Source organism: Lepeophtheirus salmonis, chromosome 14 (assembly GCF_016086655.4).
Source record: "Lepeophtheirus salmonis chromosome 14, UVic_Lsal_1.4, whole genome shotgun sequence".
Lineage (NCBI taxonomy): Eukaryota > Metazoa > Arthropoda > Copepoda > Siphonostomatoida > Caligidae > Lepeophtheirus > Lepeophtheirus salmonis.
This window is the reverse complement of record NC_052144.2, coordinates 19,916,016-19,933,638: the sequence shown is the minus strand read 5'-3', so window position 1 is coordinate 19,933,638 and position 17,623 is coordinate 19,916,016. Positions and strand designations below refer to the sequence as shown.

Here is a 17,623-nt window from a genome sequence, read left to right as displayed (position 1 = left end):
GTGATGATTTATGAAAGTTCCGAAATTTTAAAATTTATTTTATGAGCCAAAATTATTTTATGGATTTTGTCGTTCCATTGAGATTTGTCTTAGATAATACATTGAAACTGAGTCAATTAACCACTACTACAAGAAAAGCTCGGAACCTATTTTCTAGCTTTAAAAGTTTTTAATTCATTACGATCAGAATGACAATTAAGTAAATATAATCGCAAACATAACAAAACAGATAAATGATAGATAAATCCGTATTTTGAGGTTTTTTTATAGTGTCATCTTTATCTTTAAAAAATGAGTATCTGATGTGTACACACTGTTAAAAGTGAGAGAACCAAAAAACAGATAAAATCAAATCAAGTTTTATCCTTTATTTACAGGGCCTTGTAATTGTATTTACGATATATGTTGTGATACGGTTAATTTTTTTTTTTAATATAAGATTTTATCTTGGTTTTTATTAAACAATTTTAGAGACTTGACCAAGAACATTACTAAGTTGTTAGGTAAAAATTTTAACAATTCGGGACAAAATTGATACCCTGAAACGGTATAGATTTTGTTAAAAATCCATATAAAACTGATTGTCAAAGTGAAATATTTTTTTAATATATTTTATATATTAAAAATGGTACCTTTCATGCTTTAAAAAGATGAAAAATATATATCTTTTAAATAATCCAGATAATTTTTGAATTTTTGTTGAAATAACAATTTTTATTTAGTTTTTTCATAAATATAAATAATTCTTATTGGGAAGAGTTTTTTTTTTCTACGAAGACAACATATTAAAGAATTAACCTTATTTCAAAAAAGAATATTAGTTACAACCGTGTTTCCTTTATGAGTCATAAAAATGTTATGTTCCTTTGCAAAATACATACAAAAATATACATATAAATAACTGTGAATATGTGAGTAACACAATCAAGTGATCTCCTCATATAACATATAGGTAATTGAAAAAATATTTTTGTTCATTTTAGATCTACATACATATGCTATGACTTAGAGTTACTAAAAATATTATCTATCAACTCGTATACATATGTGCAAGTTTGTGTACTACAATTGGAACAAACTTTGACTTTATCCAGATCCCATATGAGTTTATCATGGCCAAGTTTTATCTGGTATTCATACAAGAGTTTAGAGAACTAAAAAAATAAAGTTTCGTTTGTTTTCATTTTTAATCAGTTGTGGAGATGGAAAAACACGATTACTCCACGTGATTTACTCATTTGAATTATTTGAAGGGAAATAACTCCAGAATTAATTATATAAGATATGTATTATTCATGTCATTTGATTAAACATTATTCAAGGTTTTTAAATTGGTGCAATTGGTTTAGATCAGGTAATCAAACCCCATTCTGGAACGGTTTTTAGAAAAATATTTCTGTTTTTTAATGAAGTAAAATTGTTATTATATTTTTACTTCATAAATTAAAACTATTGCAAATATTGACATTTAAGATTTGAAATATGACCACTGTTTTCAAATATTACCCTACGGTCTAATGCAATTTAGTTTTTTTTTTTTTTCAATAAGCGTCTATTCCTTGAAAAAGTGCTACACAGAGAAAAATGGAAAGCTAGGACAGATAATGCAAAACTTTAACCTCTGGGACCGTTTAAGCGAGTGGAATATTTTTCTCTGTTAAGTAAAAGAATTACTCCTTTGGTGAATTCAGGCCCCGTGAATTTATTTTGAAAATTAATATGCTATTAAATAAAATCAAAAAATTCATCATAATGCATTTGTTCAAGATCCGAATGAAGTCAAAATTTGTTCCATTTGTGGTGCATGACCCTGTTCCTCCCACTCGACAATAAGAAGAATTTCACTTTTTTTCATAATTGCATAGACAACAGCTATTCTTTAGAAGGAAAAAAATCATTATATAAGTATGCCTTATACTAAAGCTTTAAAAGTCCATATTCATTCAATCTATTTTAATTTATTTTATTTTCTTCAGTATCTTGACATGTTGAAATATTTATGTATATTATACACACATATTATATATAAAAAATTATCAGTAAAAATATACCCTTGCTTATTTCGAAAGGGATTTTCGATTATTGTCATTTTTTTTTTGTTTTGTTTTGTTTTTGCTAAGCTAATATTTTAAGAGAAAAAAGTTCATTAATCTCCATTTGAAAGAAGGATATAATATGACGTCATATTTCTTTGTTTTTCTCACATACATATTTAATATGCAATTCCAACGAGAGAAATGATGTACAACTCTGATAGTGTAATAAAAAGTTGACCTATAGCTGATGTTGAAATTATAATACACCTTTATGGAAAGTTTTCATTGACATCATAATTGAAGGAGATGCAATTCATATTTTTATTCATTTATAAAATGGAGAAATTCCCGATAAATCTTCATTAAACTTTATCAAATGGCTTTGTGAATAAATAAAAAAAGAATTAACACCGGCATAGACTGATATTCGAATTATATCAAAATAACATGTACGACTGCACATCCCTAAAAATGGTAAGATTTGTACTTTTTTTTATCGATTAGGGACAAGAACAGTAAAATAGTGAGAGAGAAATTCATCATTATTTCCATTGTAATAGTTTTTTATTATCTACATACAATATAAAAAATAAGATTGTACAACAATGTTTATTTAGAGTCCAATCTTCTTTATTAATAATACAAAGTTACACTACTGTGTTTTTACAATAACATTAACCCTTTCTCAACCAATCTAATAGAATATTCCATTGAGGAAAATTGACATTTCATTATGCGACCATGATATACAATTTAGATATTGATACAATCTCAACTAATTTGAGTAAATCATCTCTTCTTTAGCAAACAAAAATATAGTTCATTGTCGTGAAAAAGTCAATAAATAAAAAATCCATACTTTGTTACACTCGTATCTAAAGAAATTGCTAAATTTTTATTTCTACACTTTGATGTAGATGATGTGCATTGCTTTAGAATTACAGCCCTGCTATGCCAAACTACTAATCGAAATTCCCCTTTGTTGTCTATATGTAATTATTTTATGATAATTTTATGTTAAATGTACTATTACAAGCTTATCAAAGTTACATACTTTAAGTCACTATTTATAACCATAACAAGGCAAGAAAGAAAAAATATTCTTCGGATTGATGAATAATAAATATCACTGTGAGGGGGAGGGAGAATTTAATTTTTTTTTTTATTCTCCTTCATTTCCTTTTGTTTATTTCTTTCTAAGAAAATGAAAAAAAAGAATTTTAGAGAAATTATTAATGTATTTTTTATGTTTGTTAGTTTTTAATGATATTTTGAAACTAAAATCTACCTAAATAATCTATATTTTTAGTCATTTAAAAAAAAGTGATGTTATACACGATCAACCCTTGATACAAATTCGAATATCAATAAATGCATTAAATTCAACCCCAGCACAATTTTACACAATAATCAAGAAAAATATAAAATTCCTAATATAGGTGTATTTTTAATTCTCATATGAAAACGTTTTAATCATATTTGTTACAAATCTCATTAAATATTCAGATTAATTGTGGACATTATTTTAAAACTTTTGGAATGTGTGGGAAAATTTAGGATTGTTAGTACTGATATAAAGCAGGCCTAGACTAGATAGCATACCGGCAAGTCATATTTTCCACTACTCCACCCTGGATTATCCTCAGTCATAAGAATTTTGTAGAGCGTGTGGAGAAGGTGGGATAAAAAATTATGTTGTCCCTGAATTAAGACTCCTTATCACATTAGTGGCCTATTGAAGCATTTTGGAGGAGAAAATATACTGAAATATATATTTATTAGATCTATATATTTTTTTAAATACACCAAAGATATGGGAGAATTCTTTTTTCAGAGAGAGATGTTATCACCGCAATTATTTATTAATTAATAAACGTAATTACAAAAAATAAGAAACCCACCTATTCTAATCAGAAAACTGTTATTTTACTCTCCACTTCGCCCATCCCGTAAGTACATATTCAGCCTCTTAATCAATTTGTTCCTTCTGGATCCTTTTTTGGAAAGCTACAAAATTTCATACTGGTCTAACAATAATTTCCAACGTACTTCAAACGAGTAGATAGTGTTCATTCCTAGAAATGTATTTGATATCAAAAGTACGTATGAGTATATATAGGAGCTACAGAAACCCAATTAATATGTAGAACAGTTCTTACCTTCAATCTCGAAAAAGTTCGTGATTAAATTTTTTTGTTTTTTTTACTCATGCTTATAATGTATATTTGTTATTTTCCTTTCCTTTCTTTGACTACATCGGCTGAAACAACTTAGAGCAAAATTATTTGAGTGTTCCGAAACTTATCCAAGGAATTAGATCCTATAAAGCTATAGATCCTTTACTTTTGCTACAAATATAATTTCTGAATTGATCAAAAGATTTTAAAAGGAGAAAGGTGACATTTTTTGCTTTGGTGAATATGATGAGTCTTCTTAGCACGTATTTATTCATATGAACCCTCAAAATTTAGAAAATTTCAATACAGTTGAGCAACTGAGTTGTACATCGTCATTGTATGGCAAGGTTAGATCAACAGATTTAATTGATAAAAGATCGTTAAGGTATTTTAAAGACTATAGAAAGCTGGTGAAGAAAAATGCCAAAATTATGCTAGCAGGGGGTTTGAAATAAAACAAGCATTAAAAAACAAGGAATGCCAGATAAAGAAATTGCCAATGTCACAGTGGCTCGTAGGGACAAATAAAAATCTAGAATAACTGAAAGAAAGGTTAGTTAATGTACGCTGTGTGATAACGTAGACAGATATTTCCGAGCTGACATAGATGAAAGTATAAAACTACAACGTCTCTAACTTGAAGTTCTGCTATGCCCGATATTCATCCCCCTGACTACCAAAATGAAGTGATCTTTTCTGCCTTATGAGAAACCACAAAAAGATACCCCTGAATACTTTTGCAATAAATTTGTGAGTGTTTTTCAATAACTTTATTTCAAATACTAATATCTCTTGTGAATGTTTAGTCAATCTTTAAAAGTTATTTTAGATCAATATTTGTTGTGTCTTCTTGAAATATATTATATTTTTTGTCAAATCAATAATAATAATTACTTATTACAAATTTGTTGTCAGGGCTGATCATCAGGGCGTTGCTAGCCTTCATCATGGGGGGGGATATAAACCCAAAAAATTATCAACACTGTAATATAATTATTTACATAAATAGGTTTATTTATGTAAATATAGATGTGATAATAATTTAACAAATTACACAACGCTATAACATATTAAATAAACATATTCGTAATAAAGTATGCATTTATATTATGTAATGTTTAACACACACTAGATTGTTGGATCGAAGAAACTTTAAAATGTATTTAAAAAGAGAACAGAAAATTCCCATTTAATATAGGTTATGATAATTAACGTTATATGTTTCAATAAGGAAGCCTCCTAAACTACCGTAATATCATCACGAAATAAGGTTTCTTGAGCTTCTCATATTACTAGTTTATTTTTAAGGACCAAAAAGCTCCTTAGCATATATCATTTGTAATATTAGAAAGTAATGAATTAATCAATTACCTACATATATTAAGTGTAGTTATATCAAAGAAATACTATTATATAATAGAATAATATTATTTATGTATCTGGGTGTTATTATTTGTTTTTCTTTGTATCAAGAATAAATAAATAAAGAAATGTTTATTTTTAAATATTACAAAAGTTCAATGTATTAATAAAAAAACAATAAGAAACCTAATAAAGTTTCTCTATTTCAGTGCACTGTTTGAAGGGATGATACTTGACAACCAACAGCTAATATGTCTATACATGCTCACCCAATTACTTGAAAGAGAGTTGTATAAAAGTCTTCGCCTCATTATTGCAATCCCCGTTGACATGACCAACTATTACGGTAAGTCATTATCGTAATATTAAGTATATTAGTTGTTGAGAAATATAATTTATTAGCTGAACCTGGCAGCTTTGTTTATCTACTAATTCAAAATTTTATTTTATTCTAAAAATCTAACCTAAATATAATAACTTGTTACAATTCAAGCACCTGCGGTTTCAATTTTTTGCCCCCATTTTGAATTGTACAGAGTGTGGATTTTAAATCTGTAAAATTTAAGGATAATGGTTATTACTATTTATTTCCCAAAATTAATCCAGCAATTCACAAAACTTTTGCTGTTACATGACAGAGTACAAAGGGAAGTCAATCACTCAAACCAAACAGCCTCTAACCTGGGACAGGCCTGGATGAGGAGCTCCTTGTCCATGTTGGCCACTACATCGAAAATACATTCAAGTTAAAAAATATCATACTTCTAGCTCAGTGTTTCGAAGGGACATGCAAAAATAAGCTTAATCTATTCCGTATTTTTAGAATCTATACTTCTTAAACAGCGTGATAAAAGTCATCAAGTACATTTTATTAGGTTTAATATAACTTCTTGTAGGAAAAGGTATGTTATTTTTGATGTCAGCTAAAGGAAAGAAGTTCATTGTTCAACTTTTTATTCTGTGAAAAAATTTTATTACATTTTCCCCAGGGGGGATTACAGATTGTCAATCACCAAAGTTCCTATTTTGTATTTGTTTCTAGATGATAGTTTTAGACTTTAACTGCAAATGTAAAAGATTATGATGCTTAATTTTGCTCTAATTTAGTGAAGGGTTCTTCATTTGAACGTAGTTTTCATAGTTGTCCTAGAAATCCAGTTAAAACTAAGATTGAACCATAATACTTAATTAAATTTCGATCTTCGTTTTCTTTTATAATAGTTGCTAATAGAGATTCGGGATAAATGGATAAAATATGGTCTATTGAAAAGAGTTCGCGTCGTCATTTTATTCTCATTATACCATGGTCACATTGCCGGAGGGGCATTTAAACAGCCAAGAATACAGTGATAATCTTAAAGAAATCAAAATAACACGCTGTTCCTTTCAAATTTAATGTATTTTTTCATAAGATTTAGCAATATAGAAGTCAAAGAAATCAAATTTGAGCAAGACACGGTGACCAAAACAAATAATGTATATGAAATTTTATACCATGAATCTCTTTGTGGAATGATGATGATTTCATACATTTTTTGGGATTTAGAAGATATTAAAACATTGTTTTTTTTACAAGGTTAATAGAAATACAAGGTTAGACCATCATGCAAATGGTCTTGCTAGAAGTTTCGATCTGATGTATTGTACCGACTACTGAGCAAGATAGGCAGATTTTAACAAAAACACGCAGCCACTCATAGTCTATGACGTCAATATTAAAAGCGTGGTGGAAGTCAAAAGTCAGTAGTACATGCATTATGGAATAAATTTTAATTTTTATTAACTTTGGTTTCTTGCTGTTCTGGGAATACTGATAGTTAACTTTTGTAGGAAAAAAGAACTTAAATTGCAAAATATTCTGTAGCAAGATTACGTGTTAAGCTCTTTGAAGAAATACAGATCAGATAACGATCATTTGCCAATAGACGAATGACAAAATTGTTCGAATAGACTCTTCAATAAATAATTGGTGTCTGGTATCTTTAAAATATTAGATTTAAAGGTAACGCATCGGTCAATAAGTCCCGGCCCTTGATAGGAAAATAACATTTTTTGGTCAAAATTCATTTTTATTCATCAATACAATCTCCTTTTAGAACGATACAATCATTCCAACGTTTCTCTAGCTTTTCGATACAACGGGTGTAGAACGGTTTATTGAGACTTCAAAATATGCTGCAGTTTCGACAATCACTTCCTCATCTTTCCACGGAGCATCTTTTTGAGTTATACAAAAAAACAGTAGTCACTTTGGAAAAGTTCTGGAGAATACGTTGGGTGTAGTAGCAATTTGAAGCCCATTCCACCACTTTCGCGGCTGTTTTTATTGACTTAGGACACAATGCATTGTTTTGGTGAAAGAACACCTTTTTCTCCTTCAAATGAGGTATTTTCTGGGTAATTTCAGCCTTCAAACGATCCAACAAACTGATATAATAGTCGCTGTTGATTATTTTTCCATGTTTTAAGTAGTCAATGAATAAAATTCCATCCGAATCCCAAAATACAGAGGCCATGACCTTCCAAGCCGACGTTTGAGTCTTTGGACGTATTGGACGGCTTCTCTATCTGCACACCACTAAGCAGACTACCATTTTGATTCTGAAGTGAACTGGTGAATCCATGTTTCATCCATTGATCGTTTGATGGTTGTTTTCGATGGGGCAGAGTCTGGATAACATTTTTCAATCCAAGTTTGGGCTTGAACGGTATATTTTCCAATCGAAAAGCAATGATAAATCAACACACGAAATTGCTTTGAATCCATCATTTTTTAAGAATCACAAAAGTAGCGTCACTTAAACCACTGTAACTCGATAAACAATAAGCCAAACGTCATGAAATTATGAAACTCACCTTTTAAATGTTTGCACTTTTGAAAAATATTTTGTTAGTGGCGTCATCTGTTATTTTGGCCCGGGACTTATTGACCGATGTAATCATTGCAATATTTCTTGAACAAATATATAAATATTTCATAATTGTACTTTGCTTGAGAGTTTCAATTACATTTTTGTTAATTCAGGAAAGATGCGTCTAATGGTTTCACCTTCCTAACTTAAACTTGTATAATTCATTAACATAAATACTAAAGTCTTTGTTAGAATACAATGAGAGTGGAGATGACAATGATGTTCTTCTTGATATAATACACATAAATCCTTAGAAGACCGAATCACTTTGAGCAAAACACTCTTTCATTTGAATGTAACATCTGTATACTGTAGTCGAGTCCATCTTGTCTGAGTTCAAGCTTTTTTTTTTTTTGAGACTAATTTAAGTTACCCTGCCTAAGTATCTTCCTTCTATCTTTTCCGGGTTGAGTCTGATTAATCATATTCGGAAGCTAAATCTATGATAAAATGACTTGGGTGCCACAGTTCTAGTTCTATCTAACTTCAGAGACTACAGGGAGACGTCTCAATCTCTTTACAGACAAAAATAGTGGATATATTACTTCACAATAGTCATATCATCAATTTTAAACAACAAAAACTGACTTAAATGTCTCTTATAACGCTCTGAAACCAAAATTTTCTCCTTATTCACTAAATATACATAGAAATATCTGTTCACATAAATAATTCTTTTCATCATACTTTTCTGAGTCCATGTCATCATGCTTTTAAACTAACACGTCCAACATAAGTCCAAGTCTTCATACTTTGAGACATGCTCAATAAAAATATTTTTTTTATTATTAATAAAAATCAAATAAAACTTATTTTCCTTTTTGGAAAGAATTTTATTGTTATAAGGTTATAGCTTAGGTTATAATGTAAAAAGTTCTTATCCATATTATATTAAAACTATCTAATACTACTCTCTATGCTATGATGCAATTGCTCACATGAATGAGCAGAGTTCATTTAATTATATGTGTACCTATGAGGACTATCGTATATTAGGACCATTCTAGCATTAAATTATGACATTATAACCAAATTGTGTTTTTCTTCTCTTAAACTTTCAATTCTTTGTTATTGACTACTCAGAGTAATACAAGGGATTCATGTCGTTACCTTTGTTGGTTTACGCAACCTTTCCTTCAAAAAGAAACAGAAAAATAGCCCAAAATTATGTGGTAGTTAGCCAAATAAGTAACTCATACCAATTGCTATTTATTGTCATATAATTTCTCCAATTAATAATATAAAAGTTCTACATAGTATTTTATTAGATTCTGTATTATCATATTACCTAATAATATTTTATTAAAAGCGTAGTTCTACATTTTTACTTGTACTTTTTAATTTTGTATTTATTCAGTTTATTCCAGTTCAGCCTTAGAACCGATCCTTCCGACTATCAGTACTACAGTTGATTTAGAAAAGAAAAAATAAATGAGAGTGACAGAACATTATCAGTGTTATGACTGATATACAGAACTGAACTGGACGGCACTGCAGTATTCAGTTCTAAATCAGGACTGTCACAACATTACTTACTCGTATATAACTCTCAGTGATTTCGAGATATTTTTATACAAATTTCAATAGTACAGGTAAATAAGTCATCATTGGTCAAAAAAGTTTGCTAAAATAATTTTTTAGTGATCCTTCAATTAGGAGCATGGAAGGCAAACTTGATGATGTTGTCAAGCTTCCCTACATTGGGAAGAGTAGCCCAAAGATTTTTAAGGCCTTAAAGATAATGAATATTAACAAAACCCTTTATAAAACGCTGTAGACAGATACAAGGAGACAAATAGTGTCAAAGATACATATTTCGGAGTGGTCGATCACGATCAGTATAGACTAGTAAGAACACTTAAGCATACGAGAAAGGATTTGGTGAAATTCATAGAGAATCCCATTAAAATGGCCATGGAGCAAGGCATGACCCACACAACAATGAAAAACCTTGTGAAAAAGGACCGGAAAATGTTCCCTTACAGTCGTCTGATAGAAAATAAAGTAAACCGAAAAATTAAAAAACCGGTTTTTTTCTAAGTTTTTTCTGATGAGGCTGAATTGAACTCTCAAAATGATCTGGTTTTGCCTGAAAAAGAATTAATACTACCTGTAGAATCTATCAGATGCAAAAACCACAGCCCCTTATAAGATGCGGTAAGGCACCACAAGTCTTTGTAACCTCTGGAGTCAATATTAACAGCTTAGAGTACGTAAACACCATCCTGGAGAAAGATCTTCTTTTGTGGTCAAATTTTCAGTTCAAAGAAGAGACTTAGAGATTTCAACAAGATGGTGATCCTTCTCATACGTCCAATATGATGCAGGGGTGGTGCCAGATTCGTTTCCCCAGTTTTTAGTGCTGAGATTTTGATCTCAATCCAGTACGGATTTGAACCTGATGGATTTTAGAATCTGGTCCATTTTGGAGAACAGGGCCTGCAAGAAAATTTAACCAAATTTGGATTCACTAAAAGCTTCTCTAATTCGGAAATGGGACAAGTTTCCCTTGGAGATGGTCCGATCCTCCTGCAATGCCTTTCCTAAAAGACTCAACGCTGTAATTTTGGCAAAAGAAAACAATTTTAAATAATATTTTATGCACTTTTTTATATAGTAGTGTGTAGTATTCCCCTAAAATTTTAGGTATATAAATGTATAAGTTACATACAATTATTTATTTTACAGTATTTAGGGTCCACCTTGTATGTACTTTCAACTAAACTTGATAGTGTAGCACTTAGGTATAAAAATATTTGTTCAAGCAACCGATTTGGAATAAATTAAATAGGTAATATGTCCTTACCTTGTAAAAGACTTTGTTTGTATCAGCGTTATCAAAAAAAAGATAGGTACATTAGATTTCCAAGGAGAGGGTCCAATTTTACTTTCTCCTACCCGGAATTTTCTTCCATTCAGATAAGGATACATAAATAATTTTACAAAATTTAAATCTGAAAACGTTTATCTACCAATTATGGTTTATACTTTGGTCTTTTATTTAGTTAAAAGGGATTAATACTACTAAACATTGTAGATGTTTTAATTTATTCATTTTCCACAAAATAAGTTGAGCCACATAAGCAAAAATTGAATAACTATAAAGATCATTTTCATTTTTTTACAAAGTAAAAACAATTAGGAGGACGCCATATCAATCCAAGTGCGAAATAAAGTTATAATTTCATAAACAAGTGTGATGAGTTATTGTAATTCACATTTTGTATATGAGTATATTTATCTCATTGTGGTGCAAGCTGTGTTACATGAAATATAATTAGTATAATAATTTCTTTGGAATGATACTTCATATTAACTTTAATTAGATAATATTTAAAATAAAAAATATAATTTTTTGGAGTCATTACACAATCTACAAACACAAAAATAAATTTAATTTCCTTCAAAGAGTGTTTTTTTATAAAATTACACAATTGTTTTTATGAATGCATTTATAATATATTTAGAAGTCACATTTTCATCAAGACATCTAAATTTTATTACAAATTATCCCATCAAGTATTGACAAAAAATATATATATTTATAGGAGTAAATTAAATTCAAAGTGCATCGGTTGTATTCTATGCTTTGTATAATGCTCTACTAGTAAAATAAATCAATATTTATCGATTAAAGCAGCTAAATAAATGTAAGCCAAATACTTATTGGTTTTTTTTATAGTTGGAATACTCAATGTTATAGATGTATGTCAGTATTGGTTAAAAAAATGAATTTCTAATGTGATTTACTATATGAAATCAAATTTCGCAAAAATCTTTTAAATTTTGTAATAATTAACAGCAAAAATATTAATATCTAATTTGCAACAGAAAACATGATAACGTTGCTCTTTTAAGGGATCCCTTCAGCGTCTAAGTAGGTTTTTTTTTTTTTAATTACTAACTAGAGGAGAGGGTGGGAGCAAGATATATGGTACTAGTAATAAAAGCTTATTGAACCAAATCAGCTGCGTATGATGCTATGATTTTGGAGTAATATAATATAACGAGTTTCTGCTCAATACTCCATCTTTACATACTATAATATCCATTAACATTTTGATAATTTCAATTTTGTTCCTTTGAGTCACAGACATGATATGATGTGTTATGATGAGAAATCAAACACTAATGGACAATAGACTAAAGGAAATTGATAAATTAAGGTGTTATAACGTGAGTTTGTAAATTAAATAAGTATGGGTAAATTTTAAAAATACAAATAAAAAGCAATTAACTATTATTAAAAATATTATTCATAAATTTTAATATGTAAAAACTTATATGTAGAGAATCAGACAAATTAAAAAGATTAAAATAATTATGATATAAAAGATATTAATATCAAATAGAATAAATATATTCAACAAAATATAAGTAACAAATGTCATTTATACATCAAACAAAATGAATTGAGACATTTTTATAAAGAAATAAATATACTAATCAGCAGAATACTATATACATTACAGACACTCCATAACACATAAGTGTACTATTTTCTGATCCATTTATTTTTCCAGTCAGCAGTGATTGAAATTAGAAGAGAAGAGATAAATTTTAAAACGACTATAATTTTCAATTCAAAATTATTGCTCTATAACTTCATATAAATACTAAACATCGTTTCTCTTGAAAATGACCATTGCTATCCTAATAGAAATAAATAAAAGCAATTGAAAATGAAAGAAGTATCAAATAGACTTCAAAATATTCCATGTCTTCAGTTTGAACTTTGGAAATGATAATGAATTTGAATAAATAGACCCTATGGTTTTTAATTCAAATTTAATTTCGAATTTTGGGTTAATAAGTCAACAGTTGTAAGTAAACATCAAATATATTTACATCAGTGATAATAAATTTGCAGGAATGAACCACAAATATAGAGATATTTTGAAAGACTAATCAGAAAATAATTTTTTTTTTTTACTTTATTTTATTAGAAGTAGAGACGGAGCTGTTCATTTATTCAGCTTTTATAGGTATGATAATACGTTCATCCAGAGACAATCTTTTCTTTTACACGTAAAAATATGCAAAGTTAGTCAAAATGAACTGACAATTTCATCAGACAGATAGATAAAGCATAGTGAATTTAGAAAATCCTTCCAGTTTCTTCTTAAAAACTTTTAATTATATGAGGTTAAATAAATAGTCATACTCATTAATAATGGAAATCAGTGATAAAATTATGTTTATTGAATTTATAAAAGGAAATCTGACTTTCGAATAAGTAATTTCTTCCATCAAATGGATTATTCTTTATTATAATCAAGAATTGCCTTTAAAGAACTATTAAATCACGTTTCATGAATTAAATGTTTCCCTAGACGATTCATGGTTCCATTTATATATTTAATTACAAAAATGAGGGTCTTTGTAGGGATATATCTCTATCTGTGGGATTATTTTTTATCACTTTTAAACATTTAAGGTAATATTTAATTATTATATTTAATTAAATAGTGTAATAATTATTTTATTTAATTAAATAGTGTAATAATTATTAATTCATTTTATGATACATATTTATATGGTGATAATATACAAATTATAATCCTATTGTGTTTTTTTTTTTTGTTTTTTTTTATTAAGGTCTTAATTTTACAATATATAATATTAAAAAAATAAAAATAATATACATCATAATAAATTGGGAAATTACATTTTGTAAAAATATAAATAAACATTCTAGTTTAAAATTAGTTCCCAAAAACAAAGACCACTTTAGTTACACTAAAAATCTATACAATAAATGAGATTAACAAAAAATCCCAACAACAAATAAAAACACAATATAACCAAAAAAAGTCATAAATCTAAAACTAAGTATCTAAGATTTGCCTATTTTTATGTCTATTAAATATCTTGATAATGTGATTTAAAATTTGTATGTATTTAATTGAGTTCTCCAGAAAATACCGAATAATATCCAGCGCTAAATGGAACGTCAATGTATCGTCCTTGGGTATTTTCAATTCAAAAGCCAAGTATCGTGACGAAGCCGCAATAAGTATGCCTCTTAACTCCCTTCCATCTGTTGGTTCCTTCAATGTCAACTTTTTTGCAATATAAGCCTTAGAGTTAAGTAAGCCAAACCCGATTGCTTTAGCCTTCTTCGAAGGAATTAACTTATTTTTTGGAAGCCCAAAAAGAATTATGGCCGAGATATGGTTTGGTGCGGTGTTTAAATGACCTTCCAAGTTCCATTCAACAAACTTCCTCAATAACAGCAAAAAAGGACACTCAGCAAAAGCATGAATAACAGAATTAAACATCTTGCCACAGTTTTTACAATAATCGTTAAAAATTATACAGCCCGTAGCCACTTGAAATTGGGCAGTGAATTTCCTGCCATCGGCAATTCCTTTAGTCGAATTCATTATATGACTTGTCCAATCGTCCTTCAAACTAAGAATACGGAGATATTTTCCACAAACCGTGATGGCTTCAGTTGATACTTTTTAAACGAACCCATTTTCATAGGCCAAGGAGTCAGCATACAGTGTGTTGCTGCTGTCCTTTGCAAAGGAAAAAAAAAACTTCCCTTTCGAGAAAATATTATCACATTTTACATCATGAATTGAAATTACGTTATTATCCAACGCTTCCCTTTCCATGCTTATTGGATTTTCATGGTTTTTAAAGAAATACCTCTTTCCCCTGTTCTTATGTATTACGTCTATTGTCGAGTTCGAGTCAAAACCCACATCGTTTAACCACAAAATTCTATGAGCTGTCCCAATAAAAGAAGAGAATTGGACCACTTGCGAATTTATCATTTTCGTTCCAAACAAAATCCACTTCCAAATCCTACTCGAGGAAATACAAGACTTCCAACCAACATCTGGGTTCACAATTAAATTAAGAAAAATCTTCTTGTAAATTTTAGGCAAGATAGTAGAAATCGTGGCAAGTCCACCTCCAATTTGTTCTTTGCTTCTTTTTAATGACGGAATGTATGTTTTATAAAATAACTTTCCAAGCCAACTTTTTTCCTCCTTAATCGAATGCTCTCCGATTATCGGAGACGAAGTAGCTTTATACAAGATCCATGGAATTACTTGTGTGTTATATAAGTCAATCCTTGTTTGTAAGTTAAAATTTCTCCATTCCGCTAATTTTTTATAGATCAAACTGTTAAGGGAAGTCCAGTTTCTTAATCCCAAGAATTTCTAAAGTATATCTTATTGCGTAACCTCGAACTTCGGTGTAAGATATCGAAGTCCACTTACCAATTGGTAGTATTGCCGTTTTATACTTATTGACTGCAAGGCCAGACTTTATCTCAAACTTCTCTAAGCAACCCAAGAGAATCTCGATCCTTCTAATCAGTTGCCTCTCCGATTTAGCCTCTACCATAAGAGTCACATCATCTGCATACATATCAATTATTTTCCTGCTCGATCCTAGTTGAATACCAAATCCGCCATATTTCCTTTTGATAATATTATTGAGTTCTTCAATTGCCGCAAAAAAAGTAAAGGAGAAACCGGGCATCCCTGTCGGCAACTTCTTTTCAATTCAATTGGTTTACTCTCCAACCCACCTATAGATATTGTTGAAGCTCCATTCAAAAGTAGAGCCCTAATCGGATTATAAAATTTCTTAGGCAAGATTTTCTTAACAGTCTTCATAATAAAAACGTGTCTGATAGAGTCAAAAGCTTTTGAAAAATCAATAGCTATATAATCCTATTGTTTTCTAAATGTTCATTAATTCTCAGCTCTATTTTATCATAAATTTCATTTTAAACTTTTTAAATTATTTTACAGAATATTTTACAGTCATAAACAAATAATAAAAACTACAAATTTTGACTCATTATTTAAAACGTTACAACAGACCTAAAAATTGGCAACTTTAAACATAACCTACAATTTAAAAAAACTAAAATGGCCTATACCCTACCAAAAATGACATGAGATTTCAATTTTGCCAATGTAAGTTTTTTTATAGTAAAAAAAAAAATACTAAACAAAAACGTGGCTGTCGGATATCTGATATTATTTGTATTTGTACATATATTTAATATATTTGCAAATATATATATATATACATATTGTTTTCTTATTAGGACTTTGGATATTTTTATGCAGTTTTCTTCTTTATTAATTTATAATATGCAACAAAATTCAGGTCTTGGAAATTTGATTATTTGACTAATTATATATTCGATAAGAAAAATATTGTATCGTATTTAATATAACAAGGGCTACTTGACTTAGTACAGTTTATAAAATATTTAATAAAATAGAAATCTATTAGGTGGACTGAAAAATTCGTAGATTGACACAAAGATGGCTCCATGGGAATTATACCAGGGGGTCTATTAAAATATAATTTGAACAAAATGAATACTCTGTAAATAGATGTTTGTCTGAGCTCTCTTAATTAAGGGGTATGGGGGGGGTATGTAGCCACCATTAGCAACAATGATGGCTTTTAGGTGGCAGAAAAAAGCTCGGCACCTGCTGCAGATATTGTCGTCTGTTATGGTGGCCCAGTGCTAGATGACAGTGGCATTGAGGGCCTCGGTGTTTGGATGACTAACACCGTAGGCCTTCCCCTTGACGTTTTAAGGTGTAGTTGAGGGTCTTGGCATCAGGCATGTATGGGAGAATTTTTTTTTAAAAAAGAGTTCAAAAAAACTCAAATGACTCATCCAATTGAGTCTTGCAACGGAGTAGATGGGTTTCTTTCATTACCAGTGTCAAAAGTTGGCCTCTCTACCATCACAAGGCTCTTTTCATCCACTTTTTTTGTTAGCGCTCTAGACAATCTGGTGTGAAATCCCAATATCTCTTGCATGAACCCTCATGGACTTGAGGCGATTAGCCTGGGTTGTTTTCTTTAACTGATCCTCGTCCAGTTTGGCCTTATTAACAGAGCCCATATTCCCCTCAAACGTTTCGGACTTGTTGACGGCGTAGAGGGTTGTTATAGAAACGCTTAATTGATTGGAGTTCGAGAATGGAAATTCCTAAGTCACTTTCAAGTGTCATTTTCTTGACTTGTACGTAAGCTAGAGAGCTCAAGTTTGTTTTCTAATTGTTTATGCTTTCATGTATCAAAATATGAATTCATTCAACCTTCATAATGACTGAATTAGTAAGAGTTCAAATTTAAATAG

General features: G+C 29.5%; 1 protein-coding gene across 1 annotated transcript in view; it reads left to right on the top strand.

Moving 5' to 3' along the window:
• Window positions 1–17,623, top strand: part of LOC121129657 (uncharacterized) — a 193,054-nt gene that overhangs the window by 132,066 nt on the left and 43,365 nt on the right. Inside the window, exon 4 of the mRNA XM_040725381.2 lies at window positions 5,785–5,921. Coding sequence (XP_040581315.1) covers window positions 5,785–5,921 — 137 coding nt within the window. The remainder of the gene's footprint in view (window positions 1–5,784; window positions 5,922–17,623) is intronic.